We start from the raw sequence: 18,050 nt of genomic DNA, 5'->3' as shown, positions 1-18,050 counted from the left end.
CAGCCTGGGAGATGTAGTTCCTGACTCCGCAGGGAGCGGAAGTGACGTTCGATAGGGAGGCGGAAGACAGCTGCTGAAACCCTCCCTTCCCTGAGATGAAGAGGGCGGAAGCGGCCTCCGGGGCAGGCTGGAAGATGTAGTTCCTGTCCCTCCCGGGAGCGGAAGTGATGTTAAGAGGGGGGGGAGGACGAGCTGGGCTGCGAACGCGGGCGGGGCGCTGCGGCTCTGCCTGGCTCGTGCGGGGCCGTTGGAGCCTTTCCTGGAACCGGAGAAGAGTTTTGTGTTTCCCGGCTCTGGGCATGCGCAGATGGCGGGGGAGGGAGAGTGCCGCATGCGCAGAGGCAGCGCTCACCTGCTGCTGCTCCCTGGTGCTGCGGGGCCGGGGGAGCAGGAGGGTCTGTGCCGGGGAGACCCATTAACCCCCCGTGCCCGGCCCGCGCCCTGCTCCCGCTGGGGCCGCCCCGGGCTCTGCCCGCCCCGCTGCGGCGCTGCAGCCTCCAGGTACCGGAGCGAGCCCCGGGGGCGGGGCCGGGCGGTGACTCTGCCCCAGTGTCCGTGGGGGGGACCCGGCATCTCGCAGCGCCGGGATCTGCTCCCTGGGGCAGCGCCCGCGGGGGGCTCGGAGCTGCTGTCCCCGCAGGAGCCCAACGCCCCCGGGCCCGGCCAGGCTCTGCCCTGGGGCCCCACGGGGGAGAACCAGCCCCCACTGGGGTCCCTGCGTGGGGCCGGGCGGGGGGGAGACCTGGGAAAGGGGCGGATGGAAAATGTCTGTGCAGCCCGGACATGGCCGGGGGGGGAGAAGAGCCGGTGACCCCCGAGGAGCGGGGAGAGAAGGGGGGGGCTGAGATCCCCTCGGATTTACCGCTGCCCCCTCCCGTGGGGACCCCCCATCCTCTCCAGTCCTGCCCCCTTCTCCCTAGAGAGCAACGAGCAACATCCAGGGTGACCCCCCCCTTTCCCTCAAATCCCTGAGAAGGTCTCTGTTCCCCTCCCCCGATTGTGCCCCATTTTCTCGCCACTTCGCCAGTGGCCAGTTCCAATCTCAGGTCTGGGGTGTTTCCCCCCATTTCTACCTGCAGTGATTTGTCCTTGTTCAGGTGGGAAATCGTTCCCCTGAGTGATTTCTGAACTGGGAAGAGGGTGAATGGGCAAAGACTGGGAGACCCCTGAGACAGGGATACCTCTGGACTGGGGGGCGGGTGGGGGGCCACTCTCAGCTGGCAACAGGGCATGGAAAGGCCCAGGAAGGGAAGGGAGGAGCAAGCGTCCCCCAATGAGACGGCCCAGCCCCAGGTTTTCCAGTCCAGCTACTTCCCCTCCCCCGCCCAACCCAGCAGCTTCTCCCCCCCCCCCCCCCCCGCCTTCACCTGCTAGTCACATTTCCAGACCCCACAGCCAGTGACTTTCTGACTCCAGCCCCTCTTCTTTCTCCTCTGAAAGCCACATCACCCAGGGCTCTGCTGGCCATGTGAATGTGAGACAAGAAGAATCCATCCCATTCTGTTGTTGATTGAATATCGCTGTATAATCCCCTCAAATTTCCGCTCTTTTCTCTTGAACTGTTGAATGGTGACAGAAAATCTCCCCAGGTGTTGCTGCTTCTCTCTTACATTGGCAAATATTTAGTGTGTGCCCCATTTTCTCCTTAGTTCTGAAATACTGATAGCAAATTCTTGAAAATCTTCCCGCTTTTCTCTCCAGGTGTCTGACTGAGATCCGGGCTCTTATCCTTGCCTGAGCTCAGGTCCCCCAGTGTGCTGGGCACTGCAGAAACCCTGACCGAGTTTGGGGGACTCATTGTGCCAGGAACTGCACAGATGCCTATAGAGAGCAGCAACAGAGAGTCCTGTGGCACCTTTGAGACTAACAGAAGTACTGGGAGCTTAAGCTTTCGTGGGTAACCTCCCTTTCTGCAATTTAAGCCCATTGCTTTTTGTGCTATCCTCAGAGGATAAGAACAATTTTTCTCCCTCCTCCTTGTAACAACCTTTTATGTACTTGAAAACTGTGATCATGTCCCTTCTCAGTCTTCTCTTCTCCAGACTCAACAAACCCAATTTTTTCAATCTTCCCTCATAGGTCATGTTTTCTAGACCTTGAATCATTTTTGTTGCTATTCTCTGGACTTTCTCCAATTTGTCCACATCTTTCCTGAAATGTGGCGCCCAGAACTGGACACACTACTCCAGTTGTGGCCTAATTAGTGCGAAGTAGAGCAGAAGAATTGCTTCTCGTGTCTTGCTTACAGTACTCCTGCTAATGTATCCCAGAATGATGTTTGCTTTTTTTGCAGCAGCGTTACACTGTGACTCATATTTAGCTTGTGATCCACTATGATCCTGAGATCCCTTTCCGCAGTACTCCTTCCTGGGCAATCATTTCCCATTTTGTATGTGTGCAACTGATCGTTCCTTCCTAAGCGGTGTACTTTGCATTTGTCCTTATTGAATTTCATCCTATTTACCTTTTCCCCCGTTTGTCCAGATCATTTTGAATTTTAATCCTATCCTTCAAAGCTCCTGCAACCCCTCCCAGCTTGATATCATCCGCAAACTTGATAAGTGTAACAGAGACTGTTACTGGGAGGGTGTCACCATGTCTCAGAGGGTTATACCCTGGTGGGAGGGGGCTAGGCCTGTACTGGAATAAGGTCACTCTGTGCTTCACAGTGTGGCAGAACCTAGAATGTCCATTAGCAAGGAGAAATCCTGGGGGGGGAAATCAGCATGTGGAATGGACAAAAACCCCGTCTGAATTCTCTCTGATTGCCCTTCTCGTCCTATCAGGCTACAGAATAATGTCCACGTTTGCTCCAGATCCTCCCATCCTCCCTGGGGAAGGAAATGGCTGCAATGGAGCTTGCTCAGGTAAGAGATTATCACGGAGCTGGTGGTGGGCTCTGCTTGGAGGGAGAGGAGCAGTAAAGGCATAGGAAGGTGGTATCTGCTGTACGTGGTGGGAGGCAGGAAATAACAGGATGTGAGAAACCCACTGAGACTTGATTAATCTAGGGTGTGATGGGTTGTCACCCTCAGGGTGCAGTCTCGGGGGCTTCTGGGAACCACTGTGCCCTCTAACCCTCAAGCTGGGCTGGCCCTTCTCACACTGCTTTGCTGGAGATTCAGTCAGCCTCTCCAGGCCCTGTTATCACCCAACACAACAGCATGCATCATAATTATGACCTAATCATATTATAATCATACCACTATACTGAATATGAGGTGTAGTGTCAGATAGGGCCTAATTTCAAGGCACAGGAGTTGGGAATGGAACTTCCCCTCTTTGTGGAGCAGGAAATAGCCCTCCAACAAGGGCTGGGAAAACTTCCCAGACTCCCAGTGCTGGAGCCCAAATCTATTGACACTTCAGTAGTTACCACCACCCCCAATCTTTGTGGCAACTGCAAACTTTATCAGTGATGATTTTATATTCTCTTCTAGGTCATCGATAAGAATGTTAAATAGCACAGGGCCAAGATCCAATCCTTGCGGGAACCTGATAGAAAGAAATCCACTCGACCATGGTTCCCCATTTACAATCACAGTTTTTAATCTATTTAATGTATGCCGTGTGTATTTTGTAACATTCTAGTTTTTTAGTCAAAATATTGTGCTGAACCAAGTCATATGCCTTACAGAAGTCTAGGTATATTACATCAATAATATTAGCTGCAACCAAACTTTTGATCTCATCCAATAAGGATATCCAGTTAATTTGATAGGATCTATTTTCTCTAAACATTTGTTCATGGGTACTAATTATATTACCCTCCTTTAATTCTTTATTAATAAATCCAGTATTGGCTGCTCTATTATCTTGTCCAGTATCGATGTCAGACTGACACTCTTGTAATTAGCTGGGTCATCTCTTTTACACTTTTAAAATATTGGCACTGCATTAGCTTTATTCCAGTCTTCTGGAATTTTCCCAGTGTTCCAAGTTCTAATTAAAATCAACATTAACAGTCCACCACGCTCCTCCACCAGGCCTTTTAAAACTCTTGGCTACAAGTTATCTGGACCTGCTGATTTAAACATGTCTAACTTTAATAGCTGCTGTTTAATGTCCTCATGAATTCTTGTTGGAATGAAAAGAATGTCATCATCAACATCTTATGATATGAGTACAACATCTGTTTTTCTCCAAATCCAGGAGAGAAATATTTATTGAACACTTTTACCTCTTCTGCATTATTTTTGATAATTCTGCCATTTCCGTCGAGTAATTTACCACTACCATTGTTAGGATTAATTTTGTACTTAATATACTGTTAGAAACTTCCTTCTTATTGTCATTGATTGGTCATTGATTTCTTATAGCCAGTCTTCTACAATTCTGACCTTCTCACTTATATTCTTTACTATTGACTTCCCCTTTCTTCCATATATTTTATTTGGAGTGTGTTGGGATTCCTACCAGGAAGCCACCAGCAGGGTCCAGAGACAGCCCCATCTCCTATATCAAGCTCTGGCTAGTAGGTATGAGAAGACCCTGCCTCCGTCTGTCTGCTGGGAGACACAAATGTTCTCTCTTTCTACCCTCTGATGCCTCCTGGCTGCTCTAAGCAAGGTGGGGTGGGACTTTGCTAACATGTGCCTCGCAGAGCTTCCGTTTACCTGGTGCTGCTATTCCGTGAATACTGGGGTTGTGAGTGGGGCAGCAGGTACTGAGTGTTGGACTCTTGCTTTTTCAGGGGCCAGTGACCTTCGAGGAGGTGGCTGTGCATTTCACCAGGGAAGAGTGGGCTCTGCTGGACCCCACTCAGAGAGCCCTCTACAATGATCTCATGCAGGAGAACTATGAGACGGTGGTCTTGCTGGGTAAGGAGTCCTGTCCCTCGGTTATTAGAAGCTGTGGGGTCTGTAAAGAACCTGAGTAGTAATAACTTTATTCGTCATACAAGTGTTGACAAGTTTCCTTGCCCCCCTTTTTTTTCCCTTATCTCCCACCCACTAGAATAATTTTTGGACGTGTGCCTTTTTGGTGCCGTCAGTCATTTTAAAATTGCATTTAATGTATCCTTATTGGATACATTAATAACTATAGGTTTCATGCCTTTTCCTCCTTTGAAGAGGAAAATATGCCACCCGTAGAATTCTAAATTGAGTAAATAGGTCGATGACTGACGCATGGCATGTGTGACTGTCAGATGAGCTCATCTTTTGATAGGAGAGTGCATAATGTTGCCATTCAGGATCCCACAGGTGAAGGGAGAACAGAGCCGTGCAAAGGGGGGTAGAAGTGGGGAAGTTGATAATTCTGGGGTTCCAAGAAATGGCGATGGTGTGTGCAGGGTGAGAGCTAAGAAGCAGCAGGGATGGAGCGGGTAGTGAGAGACTAGGAGGGAACACAAGAAGCTCCCAAGGTACTGGGAGGTGCTGCCAGCTGAGAGTAATGGGAAGAAGGCGAGGGGAGTGTGGAGGAAGGGCACCCAGGAAGTGGGCTGGGTGGGTCAGTGGGAAGGAGGAGAAATTTTGCGATCTACAGCTCTGGGGGATCCCAGACCTTTAACCCCAAATCCCTACCCAAGTCTTGTTATTTTAAAGCCTACGCTCCAGTTTTATTTCTGTTGATTCACTTCTTTTTACATTGACTCCCTCTCTCACTCATTACGCCCCTCCCCATATAACCTCCCCATCTCTATGCACAGCGACCCTGGCCATCGTTCCTGAGTCCTTGCTGCATTCCTCCCTCCCATAGCAGGGCCACTACCTAGGCACAAATGGGCACTTTTTACAGCTCTGAGATTACGTATTGGGGTACAGCTTGCCCTTGTACATGGCTACTCAAAGTTAATTGAGAAGATGGAATTTGGTAAAACACACAGAAACTTGATTTAATACAGACAGTTATAATTGAAATCATAGGCAAGGATCAATAAACATAATGATTAGACTAAGGGAAGTATAGTAAAGAGGGTCTTACCTTATGCATACTTACAAGTTGTGGACACCATTGGAAACAAAGATCGAGGGGCAAGTGAGACCATCAGAATGGAGGCCCTGCTTCACTTTACTCGGGGACCTGACAAAATGACAAAATGAAAAAGTGGTAACTAGAAGAGGTATTTTATCCGCTTCCTTATGGTAATAGGATGGCTATATACCATATCTGCTCCTTTACTCTGATTACAAGAATGTCAATAGCTGCCCCAACCCATAATTAAGCATCAAGCATTAATACTCATGCTTTACATCACTTATTTATTAATTCCAATCTATGAATGTGGTGCAACTGCTGAGATACTGCATAGCAACCCAACTGCTAAAGCCCACCCCAAACTTCCTTCTTTCAGAACCCTGTGGCGTATTGCACCTGTTTGTGGTTCCTCGTTAGTCTCTCAAAATCAAGGTGCAAAATATCTGACCTGGGATTCTCTCCTTAGGCCTATTCAGGTAAATCCTAGATTTCAGCGTAACTACTCCCACAAAGCCTCCACCTAATATAAGGCCCTTAACTGTAGCAAGCTTGATAACCCATTTATTTATGTTCACCTCCTTGCCCCTCCATGCATGTTCCAAGCTAATAAGCAATACTCCGATGATGACATTTTACCTCTAGCGAGTATAAAATTGACCACAAGACATGTGACTAGGTCATAGATCATAAAATCAGGTCAGCGTCAACGGAAGTGAGAGTTTGGAGAGAGTCTTGTCCCCGCTCTCCCCATCTGCAGAAGCCACAAGGTGTCTTCCCTTCAGGCTCCTTGGATATTTGAGCCTGTCCCTCCTGAGGTTGCGTGGCCGAGTTCTTGTTTCTTACATTCTCCTTTTCCGGAAGAATTAGAGGCTGTTCTACTGATCGCCATATTTGGGATCGGGAAGGAATTTTCCTCCAGGGTAGATTGGCAGAGGCCCTGGACGTTTTTTGCCTTACTCCGCAGCATGGGGCGGGGGTTGCTAGCTGGAGGATTCTCTGCTACTTGAAGCCTCTAAACCACAGGATTTGGGGACTTCAACAGCAGAATCAAGGGAAAGGGGTTGGGACGGCTTTGTGGCCCGCATCATGCGGGAGGTCAGACTAGATGATCATAATGGTCCCTTCTGACCTTAAAGTCTATGAGTCTGTTGCTCCTGAATTTTAGTGTTTAATTCCCCAGCCTTCTCCACACACTGGGGGAGTTTAATTCTCCTTCCCACTACACCTGAGTCACTAGATTTCTTAAATCCCCTAAATGTGCTTTTGTGATGTCACAGTTCTGGGGTAGCTAAGCCTTTGACCTGCCTCCATGGTCTGCTCAAGGAATTCCCTCTCAGGTATCGGGCATCTACCAAGCCCCTCTCTATGGGTAGGGAACCACATACCTCTCCTTTTTGACCAGGATTTGAGGATTGCAGATTGTCCTGCACTGTGTTCACTGGATTAATGTTCAGTTCCTGTGCTTTGCTTTCTCTCCAAGGGCTGTGAGCAGTGTCTGTATGTGATAGAGGTGGGAATTTTGGTGATACGTGTTTGATGCCAATACACACCTCAGTTTCCCTCTGTGATTGGTATTGCTATGATTATAAAGAGCAGGAGACATGAGGGGTTTTGTCACGTAGCTGTCAGATGGTGATATGAATGGGTCATTAAGGACGGGCTGGGACCAACCTACATCAATGGAATACCCGACAAAGGAATAATTGTCACCTGTCCATGGGAGGATCTCCGCTTGGCTGACTGAAGCATACATGGACTCGTTATGTTTTTGGGAGCAGGAAGAACTGGGCTCGCAGACGCAGGAAGCTCTGCCGGAGCAAAGAGAAATGGACAGTCACAGTGAAAGGAAACCAAACTGTTTTCTACAGCAGAATGGCTCAAGGGTATTGGACTCTATTGTCGTCTTTGCTTCTCTGTCCTAATCTAAGGACATTCCAATGCTGTGTTTCAGTTGACTAATAAACCCTGCTATGTTTTAAAAGTCTGCCCAATGTCACAACAAAAACTTGCTCTGTGCATTGACTGAGGAACAGTCTCTGAACAGGAGTATCGTTCAGCTGGACCTGCTGGCAGAGCTCACAGGTTGAAATAGGAGTGTTGAAGCCAGAGGCTCAGTCTCAGGTGTTGAAGCTACATGGCCTATCCTTGTGGAAGAGTGGGACCCCTTGGGGGTCTAGTGCACTCAAGGGGCACCTCCCAAGGACTGTTTAAAAGCCAAGGCATTGCACAGATCCTATGGATCCATGACAGTGTCAGTGTGCCTTATGGGGAAAAGATATAAAATAAGAAAAGCATCTAAATGTGTATTTACCATCGCCCCCTCATCAGTCCTCGTGGGAATCCCTGATCCGTTCCAAAGTGCATTAAAAGCTTACCTCTTGGTTACCAGGCCATGTCAGTTTGTAGCCCAAAGAGACCCTCCTCAGTCAGCTCAAACTTAGCTGTTTCTCCCCAAAGAGTGAGTCTGTCTTCTTCAGTCTCCTGAAAGAGGTAAAATAAGTCACAGCCCCTTTCTGGATGGGGCAAAGCTTCGAAAGATGGAGATCTGCAGAACCAGCCTTGAGATCTGTCGTTCATCACCCCTTAATGACACCAGATTGCAGAGGAAACCCATCCCTCAGCCCTTCCTGGTATCATCTGGCCCATCTCAGCATCATGGTCTGTGAAGTGTTCGTGCTTTCAAGGGCTGGCTCAGAGATGCAGATAACAGTCATAGGTAGGGCCAGTTTTTGCTGGCAATGAAAACAGAGTAATTGACAAACATGAGCAATATATAATCCATTACAGCCTGAAAGTGCATTGGGGGGAGGGAACAGGAGCCAGCTGTGTGGGGGCGGTGGGGCCCAGACACTGGGCACTGAGAGCCTAGAGCCGGCTGTGTGCTGGGGAGACGGGGCATGAACCAGCTGTGTGGGGGAGGTGGGGCCCAGACACTGGGCATTGAGAGCCTAGAGCCGGCTGTGTGCTGGGGAGACGGGGCATGAACCAGCTGTGTGCAGGGGAGATGAGCGGGGGAGAGGTGCTGTGGATGCAGCCGAGAGCCGGTGCGAGCGCCGTCCGCTCTACAGCATGATGAGGGAGCCCGACATCCCACTGCCAAGGGCCCAACCTGCCCATGGGAAGCTCCACAGTGGTTTTGCTGAGTCCAGACTTTTATGAGGAGGGAAGAAATTGGCAGCAAGTCTCAACAGCAGCCAGCCCCCAGCCTCTGCCCCTTGTCCTGGGGAGGAGTCGGGAGTCGCCAGGCAGAAATCTGGGGCGTGGGGGGGTTGTCCCCTGTGTGCCCTGCCCACACATCACCTCTGCCCCGCACCCTGGGGATGAGTCAGGTGTCTCTGGGAAGAAATCTGGGGGGTTGTGACCCTGCATGCCCCACCCACCCTCTGTTCAGGAATTCCGGATATGAAGGGTGATTCCAGAAATGAAGAGTAATTTCGGAAAAAATGCAGTAATAGCGTCAATTTCCAGAAAACACTGGCCCTAGTCATAACATTAAATACAATAGTCTAAAGATATATGCCTGTGTTCATCAGATCTGTCACTCTGCCTTCACATAGTTCACTCTGCTGGTAGGTTCTACGCCTTCCCCCATTCTGTGTCTGTCTTGTCTATTTAGATCGTAAATTCTTCAGGGCATGAGCCATCTACTATTTTGGGTTTGTACTGTGCCTAGCACAACGGGGACCCACTGTTAGTTGGCCCTTAGGCACTAAGGTAATGAATATGATTTATAATAATACCTCTCCTGCCACTTTGAGCCAAGGAAGCTGGCCTTGGGATGTTACTACTTAAAAATGAGCTGGTGTTAAAACCATGGAATATTCCTTGTGACAAGTATCCCACAAATTCCACAGACCTTTCTTGTTTTCTTTGCCTTGAGCAGGGTTTCCAGTTTCCAAACCTGATGTGATCTTGCAGCTGGAACGAGGGGAAGAGCTGTGGGTCCTGCACTTTCACGGCTCTGAGAAAGAAGTGCTCCCGAGAGCTGCCTGCACAGGTGAGGAATTGGTTAAACCAGCTCAAAAACTGTCCGTGAATCAAGAAACATTTGGGATGCCCTACAAAGATGATGTGAGCTCTCCAAGTTTAGGGTTGTTCCTTGCAGATGTGGAATCATTAGGGAGATGTCACTCGTGGCTTCCCACCTTCCCTGACTGACAACTGGCAGCAGGTCCCTCCCCAATCTAACTTTCCCCTGAGAGTTCTGGTGAGATGCACACCCAGAACTGATCCCTTCCTCACTGGGGAAAGGTTTAGGGATAATCCGCTCCTGATAGGTTTGATCTTTCCTGTACATATTTTGGTTTGTTCATCCCTTTTTGCATTCCTCTCTCTGAGATTTCCTTACTCTCTGGTGCAGGGAGTGACCTATGTCTGGATTCTCTCTGTCTCCCATCAGGTGTTGGGATGGTGAGTGAGAACAAGGAGAAACCCCAGCAGGAAGATGCTGAGCAAGTAGAATCCCATGGGATGTTATCAGGAAGATCCAAAGGGAATGATTCCAGGAGTTGTGCACTCCCAGAAAAAGCAAAAACCTGTGAGAGTCAGCACAGGCCAGAGGGAAACTTCAGTAGCCACTCAGACCTTATTACACGTGAGAGAATCAACTTGAAAAAGACACGCTACACATGCCATGAGTGTGGGAAAAGCTTCAATGGGAGCTCTGACTTTCTCACACATCAGAGAATCCACACAGGAGAGAAGCCCTACACATGCTCTGAGTGCGGGAAAAGCTTCAATCGGAGCTCATACCTTATCACACATCGTAGAATCCACACAGGAGAGAGACCCTACACGTGTTCTGAGTGTGGGAAAAGCTTCACTCAGAGCTCTGCCCTTATCACACATAAGAGAATCCACACGGGTGAGAAACCATATGGATGCTCTGAATGTGGAAAATGCTTCAGTCGGAGCTCACACCTTATCATACATGGGAGAATCCACACGGGTGAGAAACCTTATGGATGCTCTGTGTGTGGGAAATGCTTCATTGGTAGGTCAGTCCTCATCTCACATCAGCAAATCCACATGGGAGAGACTCCCTACACATGCTCTGTGTGTGGGAAAAGCTTCAAACACAGCTCACACCTTATCAGACATGAGAGAATCCACACTGATGAGAAACATTATGAATGCTCTGAGTGTGGGAAACGCTTCAAACACAGCTATGTCCTGAGTAGACATCAGAGAATCCACGCAGGACAGATGCCCTACACATGCTCTGACTGTGGGAAAAGCTTTAATCAGAGCTCTGCCCTGATCACACATCAGAGAATCCACACTGATGAGAAACCTTATGGATGCTCTGAGTGTGGGAAACGCTTCCAGCACCGGTATGTCCTGAGCAGACATCAGAGAATCCACACAGGAGAGACCCCCTACACATGCCCTGAGTGTGGAAAATGCTTCAATCAGAGATCACACCTTATTAAACATCAGAAAATCCACATGAGAGAGAACTGTAATAAATGCCTTGTCTAGGGCTGGCCAAAGATTTTTTTTTTTTTAAAGTCACATTTGCTAATTCCCACATAGAGATCTTTGCACCATCTTCACTGTGGTCTCTGAGCTCCCCCAGATCAGTTGTCTGTTTCTGCCTTTTGCACCTTACCCTTCTTTGGGGTCAGTCCTGTGATCTTTTCTATCAACTCCTTTCCTTTTGAGTCGTAGGAGTGTGTGTCCCTCCAGCCAGGAATGTTCATCAGCTCCAGGTGGGAGACAGAGATTTGATCCCAACAAGCTGCACTGAGGCAAAAACTACCTGTGCCTTACATCCACTAGGACTGTACATGGCGTTGGCTTCTCAAGTTAGTGATCTTGATGTAAAAAGACAATTATAGTTGTACTGCAGATGCAGCCCAGGTGCAGTGGTTGGCATTAGCTTTCCCCTGGACCTGACCTAAACTCCATCACTTTTCCTAGTCTAAACAAACCCTGAGCATCACGGTTAATCTGTCCCCTCATTTCAAAGCAATTGTTAGTCATCAAGTTCCCCCGTTGGGAAGAAATTGTTTCAGTGCCAGTTGCTCTGATGTTGCTTCAAGTTGTGCTGGAGAGCAGATATTTTCACTTCCATTTTCCTCACTTAAAATATATTGAACTATAACAAAGAACAGGGCTCGGATAGGGAAAAATATAATTTCACCCTCTGTAACAACAGAAGAAGATAGGGTAAGTCAGAGGGATTCCCTTATTCCTCATCACCATCCCAATCCCCCTGTTGTTCAATTGGTTAGGTCAATATATTTTCTAAAGGGCTCAGAAAAGTATTCCCTAGTAAATGATTTGTAACTAAGCAAAATACCCATGCAGTTTGTCTCCCAAAGCAGTTGTGGCCCAGGCCCTGCAGGAGTCACTCCTGAAGATATCTCCTTCCCAATCAGTTGCCTATTATTTGGGAAATGCAATCCCTATTTAGGTAGAGATGGGGAAAAGGGAAGTGACATTTCTGTTCAGCTCACCCCTGGGAGATGCTGCAAATGTGTAGAAAATGAAATCCGTGTTGAATGTGATATAGCTACAGAAAGATACCTATTTTTAATAGATACCTGACTTTTGTTGTCTTACAGGGATTCTAAGCTGCACCTGAATTTAGTCCCTAATTTAAATCTGTGCCACCAGATTAAGGAAATTAAAGGGCATATTTGGGGGAGTTATACCTCCCTATCGCTACCCATATGTTGTGTGGTTGGTGAAGAATTCTACACCAGAGAAGTGTAAAATTACTCCAAGTAAGGTCAAAGATTTGACAAGAACTCAGGTAGAAATTGCAGGTCTCAGTGGTCGATTTTCACCCCAGAGATGGAAGCTATGGTGACCTTGGCCCAGGTAAACTATTTTTAGAACACTGCTCCCTAGTTAAGTGGCATTGGTCACGCTCCTAAAGGTTGCCATGATTAAATTGGGAACAACTGTCTTTTACCATTCGGATCCAAAGTTTCATGAAGCACAGAGAAAAACAGCTAATTCCTTCAGAGCCATTCCATGCCTATGGGTCCCAATCTGGCTGCCTTGTTGGACAAGAAGCACTTCCATTCTGGGCAAATGATGGTAGCCAATGAGGGAATGTATCAGATTCCAAGTTCAGACTGCAGGATACATGAATGCTGAGTCCAGAGTCTGTGGTTTGCTCTCTTAGTTTTCTTCTTGAGTCTAATGCATTTGTCTTCTCCTGCTACTTTGAAAGATTAGAAAGTGTGAAAATAGAGCACAGGTGTTTTTTCTCATGATGCAGCCTTCCCACATAGTGTGAGACCCCTTCCACCACAGTTATGGGAGAAATGAACTCACAGAAATGGAAGGCTTCTAGGTTATTGTAGAATGTGACTTCACACAAAGCTGACTGGCTGGAAATGGGAATTAAGAGAAAACTTCCCTATAGGTTTATATTTTGTAATCTTTGAATAAATTGTTACCAGTGACAATGAAATTAAACATGAAGTTAATTAGTGTAAAGTAAGAGGCTGATTATGTGATAACTTTCAGTGTTATAATATAATTCAGGTTTTCTTCTAGTTCTCTCCCTGCCTCCTCCTACTATATAGGAAATGGTGGCTAATCCTGAAAAGCAAAACCTCACTCCAAAGGAATTAGAGTGGGGGAACATGTGAGAGAAATAGCATGTACGAGAATGGAGACCCAGTATAGACAGTCATTATTTCTATTTCATATGGAATTTATTTTGATAACAGAAAATTTATTTTAAAGTTTAAGAGGAAAATTGCTTGAGACAAGATGTGTAACGTTTTACTCAGTTAGAGGGTAACAGCCACAGAATTCCCCAATTCAGTTGTTTGCTAAACAAAGACACATCAGGCAGGAGAGGTCAGAATTTAAAATGGTGATGGATGCAGGATGATTTATTTTTGCAACCAGTTATTTTTATGGGTGCTGAGGCCCCTTTTCCTTTTGAGGAGGCCAGCTGTTAGAGCCCAGCTGTTTAACCCTCAGACCTGGCCGTGGAAACCTCCCCATAACTGGCCTTGTGTTTCTTTCATGTTTGATACCTTTGTGGTTCGCAGGTCCACACTACATGTGGTTTACAACAGCAGATACTTTGAGAAAACTGCTGGGTTAAGCGGGGCTTTTTCAGACTGACACTGGCCCAAACTCTGCCTCACTTCAACTGCAGTGGGACACATCTGTATTGAAGGATTAGTTCACACCTGATTTGCCCAGAGACCTCAGGGGAGGTGGGGTAAGCTGGAATCTACAACAATAAAGTTAAAGGTAAGGGTGGAAGTCCTTCAGCTTTCAGATCAACAAGCCTGTTCTGTTCATTCCCTCTGGAGCATCTGGCACTGGTCATTCTCAGGCGGCATACTAGGCTAGATGGACCATTGGTTTGACCTAGTATGACCAGTCTTGTGTTCTTATGTAAGTCGTCTAAGAGAGACTGACTGCCAGGATCCCAGGACTGATCCCCTCTGGGGAATGAAGCACAACGTTGACAGGCTATGCAGCCTTCACTAGTCTCCTTGTACCTGAAAAGCCTGCTAGCCCGAAGTGCTGGACCATCTATGCCATTACCTGGTTCCTCAATTGCAGCTACAGTTCCTACCCCATGTGAATCCAAAGACAAAGAGCTCAGAGATCCAACCCCTTGTAAACTTTGAAATTTATTTTCCTTTTTCTATTTTTGTCTATTGTTTTTTTATGGATGTGGAGCCTTCCAGCCTTTCTATTCGATTGGGGTGTAACAGTGCGGCTCAGTGGGTGTGAGTGTGTAGACCCCTCTGAAATCTACACAAGAAGATGCTAAGAAGAACTAGTTCCCCAAATCTTAATAGCCTTAACACTCTGCCCTATGAAATGACTGCAGGCAGCTCCTTTACCTATGGAAGCATTGCAAGGAATTGAGCTGTCAGATATACATTGTTCAGCGAGAGCTCTTTGAACTTCTTTTACTAATGTCTCAATAAGGTCTGTATCTGTGTTTTGGGGCGAGGAGAAGTATTAGCGATGCAATAATGAAATCTAAGGAGAAAACTAATTAGCTTTGAGGTTGTGGGCTAAATGAGAGCAATAATTTGGTTTTGGTATTGAAATATTCAGCTGGCTAAATCTGGGTTGCACTGCCTGGGTGAAAATCCAATTGGGGTTTCAGCATCACTAAATATGCACCTGCCTTCTTGGGTTGCTGTTTTAGGATTTATAAGGGTTGATTTTCTGCTGTATTAAACTGATGGTTTGACTAAATTAATGACTTGATTCCAATGCAATATCCTTGTTAACTCATCGATTTACTGATTTGACCTGAACTTTCTCACTGTATTGTTTAACCCTTCGTTAGCTGAGTAGTATTTATAGTCATTTAGCCTTAGTGATGTGTGTTCTTGGTTTTATTTGATCATGTTAATAAAATGTGTAACTGGGATATTGAGTCATTTCCTTCAATAAGCAGCAGGGGCTGGAGCTGTGGAGAATGTGAGCGGAGATCAGCCACTCCCCATCTGAGCCTTCTCAGATTCCTCTAAATTAACACTGTGTTTCCCAAAGGGGAGCAATGGAGGGGGATCTATCTTAGCTCCAGCTGTGTCTGGGTGGGGAGGGAGAGCTCAGACCATCACAAGGGAAAATAAGCTCCCTACCCAGGCTTTCAGGAATTCAGGAGGGGGATCAGTGTGTCCGAGTGAGGAGAGATCAGTGAGGTGGGGCTGATCTGAGTAGGGGTCCAGGCGTCTTGCTCTGCAGTCACTGTCATGGCCATGCCCAATCCTTACCCCAGTCTGCTTTGGCCTCGCCAGGCCAAGACGGGGGTTGGCGCTCTGGTTGGAAGGGCTGTAAAAGGCAGTGAACAGCTTGTAGATTTCAGCCAGCAGGGTGTTGGCAGAGTAAATGTGTGTGTGTTAACGGGATGTTGCTGAAAGAGGACAGGATGAAGGTGGTGCTGGCAACTGGAACTGCATCTCCTGCTTTTCAGAAGTCTGAGGTTGGCAGCTGTAGAGGTTCTGCAAGGGGCTGATATTGCACCAGCAAACCTTAACTCTACATTAAGGAAGTGTTTTATCCTTTCATTAATACTGCCCCCTCAGTATTAACTGGGCTGTGAGGCTGACTCCAGAGCTAAATGCTTAGAAAGAAAACAGTGAACGTATCCATTGACTCATTTAAAACAAATCATGTCCCTCCTGTCTGCACTGGCACTGCTTTACCCGGTAAATAGCTCTCATTTCGTTTCTGAGTTAATAATTTTTTAGCTAGTTTCCTATAAAATTGGCTTTGGCGTGAGATCTGAGGCCTAGTCTACGCTAGCGCTACAAATCGATGTAAATTACACTAGTTAAGCTATGTAAACTAGGTAACTCAAATTGAGGTAACTTACATTGACTTAATGCGGTGTCTACACTGCAGTATATCAACGGAAGATGGTTTCCCATTGATGTACCTGCTGCCTTTTGTTGAGGTGGATTGATTAAGATAACAGGAGAGCGCTGTCCTGTCAACTCATCACGTCTTCGCCAGACCACTGCATCGACCTCAGTGGTGCTGATTTAGCCCCATAGTGTAGACAAGGCCTAAGGTGCAAGTGAGCTAAGTACGTGATTGGTCCCTCGAGACTGGAAGTAACCTAAATATCTTCTGATGTTTGGAATAAAACATCACACCCTTAAGTGTGCTTGTGTGGTAAGATAGATTGGAGCGCCCAAGGGGACTGGGGCTGCACTGAGAGTCTGTCATAGTGCTTCTGGAGTTCATGGTTGGGCTGCTGAAATCTAATCATGGAACACAAATCCAGTTTGGGGCATCTGCCCTGTTCTTTGACAGTCCATTGTGAGGTTGGCACTCCCGGATATGAGCCACGCCAGGCAGCGTGACACTTCCGTCCCTGAGCTGTTGCTAAGGCTTGGTCTACACCGTGAAATTAGGTTGGTATACCTATGTTGCTCGGGGGTGCAAAAAATCCACACCCCCTCTGTGATGCAGTGAGACTGAACTAATCCCCTCTGTACACAGCTGTGTCAGTGGGAGTGCTTCTCTCTGACACCAGCCCCAAATCCCCTTCATGCCCCCATCAATGCCCCCAACCTCACACAACCTCCCATCACCACCCCACAGCCCAACTCTGCACACACACCATCCCTCTAAACCATCCCAAATCCCCTTGATACCTCCTCAGTCTCCATGACACCACCCTCCCGAAATTGTCGTCACTCACCTCATCAACCCCAACCCTGCACACACCCATTTTCCCTTCCAGCTGTCCCCAAACCTCCTAAAATCATGAACCCTCCAATCTCACATACCCCTCTCTCACTCATCGTCGCCCATGCGGCACACAACCCCATGCTGCAAACCACCCCAAATCCCCCTTACATCCTCCATCAAGCTTTTCCCTGCACATACCTTTATCCACCCCTAATCATATGCACACACCCAGCACCACCACAAATTCCCTTCACACTCTCCGTCACCTCCAGCTTTGCACAGGACCCCATCACATCCAACCAGCATGACCTTACTGATACAGCCAAGACACCCAGGGAAGGGTTCCCTCAAAACTAACGAAAGGTGTCTACAGGTGTACGTTATAATAAACAAGACTGGGTAACTGATATGGGGTGCTGATGATTCAATTATGTTCTGGAATTGCTAAGAGTTCCTTGTTATTTAAGATGGGTTCTGTGAGGGGTGAAAAAATTACCGCTTGAAAGATGTTAACTCATTAAGAACTGTCAATTGTCACAGCTTTTAGTAATAATGACCAGGTTGGAAATGTCATTTTACTCATCAATCATAAGAATGGCCATACTGGGTCAGACCAAATGTCCATCTAGTCCAATATCTTGTTTTCCGACAGTGGCCAATGCCAGGTACTTCAGAGGGAATGAACAGAATAGGTAACCATCAAGTGATCCATCCCATGTCATCCATTCCCAGCTTCTAGCAAACAGCGGCTAGGGACACCATCCCTGCCCATCCTGGCTAATAGCCCTTGATGGACCTATTCTCCATGAACTTATCTAGTTCTTTTTTGAACCCTGTTATAGTCTTGGCCTTCACAACATCCTCTGGCAAAGAGTTCCACAGGTTGACTGTGCATTGTGTGAAGAAATACTTCCTTTTGTTTGTTTTAAACCTGCTGCCTATTAATTTCATTTGGTGACCCCTAGTTCTTATGTTATGAGGTG

General features: G+C 47.3%; 1 protein-coding gene across 10 annotated transcripts; it reads left to right on the top strand.

Annotated features, from left to right (window-relative positions):
• Positions 1 to 405: 405 nt before the first annotated feature.
• LOC128823042 (zinc finger protein OZF-like) lies at positions 406 to 15,295 on the top strand. 10 transcript variants are annotated; one of them, XM_054005077.1, is made up of 5 exons: positions 406 to 501; positions 1,702 to 1,893; positions 2,787 to 2,867; positions 9,803 to 9,916; positions 10,280 to 15,295. In XM_054005077.1, exons 2-5 carry the CDS (start codon positions 1,818 to 1,820, stop codon positions 11,398 to 11,400), a joined length of 1,392 nt encoding a protein of 463 aa, XP_053861052.1. In that variant the 5' UTR covers positions 406 to 501; positions 1,702 to 1,817; the 3' UTR covers positions 11,401 to 15,295. The 10 variants fall into 10 exon arrangements, 8 of the variants coding, with proteins under 8 accessions (XP_053861052.1, XP_053861056.1, XP_053861055.1 ...); XR_008441638.1 differs by lacking the exons at positions 406 to 501; positions 1,702 to 1,893; positions 9,803 to 9,916; positions 10,280 to 15,295 and adding exons at positions 3,441 to 4,478; positions 4,694 to 4,820; positions 6,296 to 6,395; positions 7,400 to 8,067 and having other exon boundaries at positions 2,806 to 2,867; XM_054005082.1 differs by lacking the exons at positions 406 to 501; positions 1,702 to 1,893 and adding exons at positions 3,441 to 4,478; positions 4,694 to 4,820 and having other exon boundaries at positions 2,806 to 2,867.
• The last annotated feature ends 2,755 nt before the right edge of the window (positions 15,296 to 18,050 follow it).

The sequence above is a fragment of the Malaclemys terrapin genome, chromosome 15 (assembly GCF_027887155.1).
Source record: "Malaclemys terrapin pileata isolate rMalTer1 chromosome 15, rMalTer1.hap1, whole genome shotgun sequence".
Lineage (NCBI taxonomy): Eukaryota > Metazoa > Chordata > Testudines > Emydidae > Malaclemys > Malaclemys terrapin.
This window is presented reverse-complemented; position numbering and strand designations above follow the sequence as displayed.

What these genes read in the sequence shown, in the direction of transcription:
- LOC128823042 (XM_054005077.1), top strand. Translation starts at nt 1,818, where the DNA reads ATGCCTATAGAGAGCAGCAACAGAGAGTCCTGTGGCACCTTTGAGACT. An exon ending in CTGCAATGGAGCTTGCTCAG is followed by an intron (nt 2,868 to 9,802) that starts GTAAGAGATTAT and finishes TGCCTTGAGCAG; the next exon opens with GGTTTCCAGTTTCCAAACCT. An exon ending in CCCGAGAGCTGCCTGCACAG is followed by an intron (nt 9,917 to 10,279) that starts GTGAGGAATTGG and finishes TCTCTGGTGCAG; the next exon opens with GGAGTGACCTATGTCTGGAT.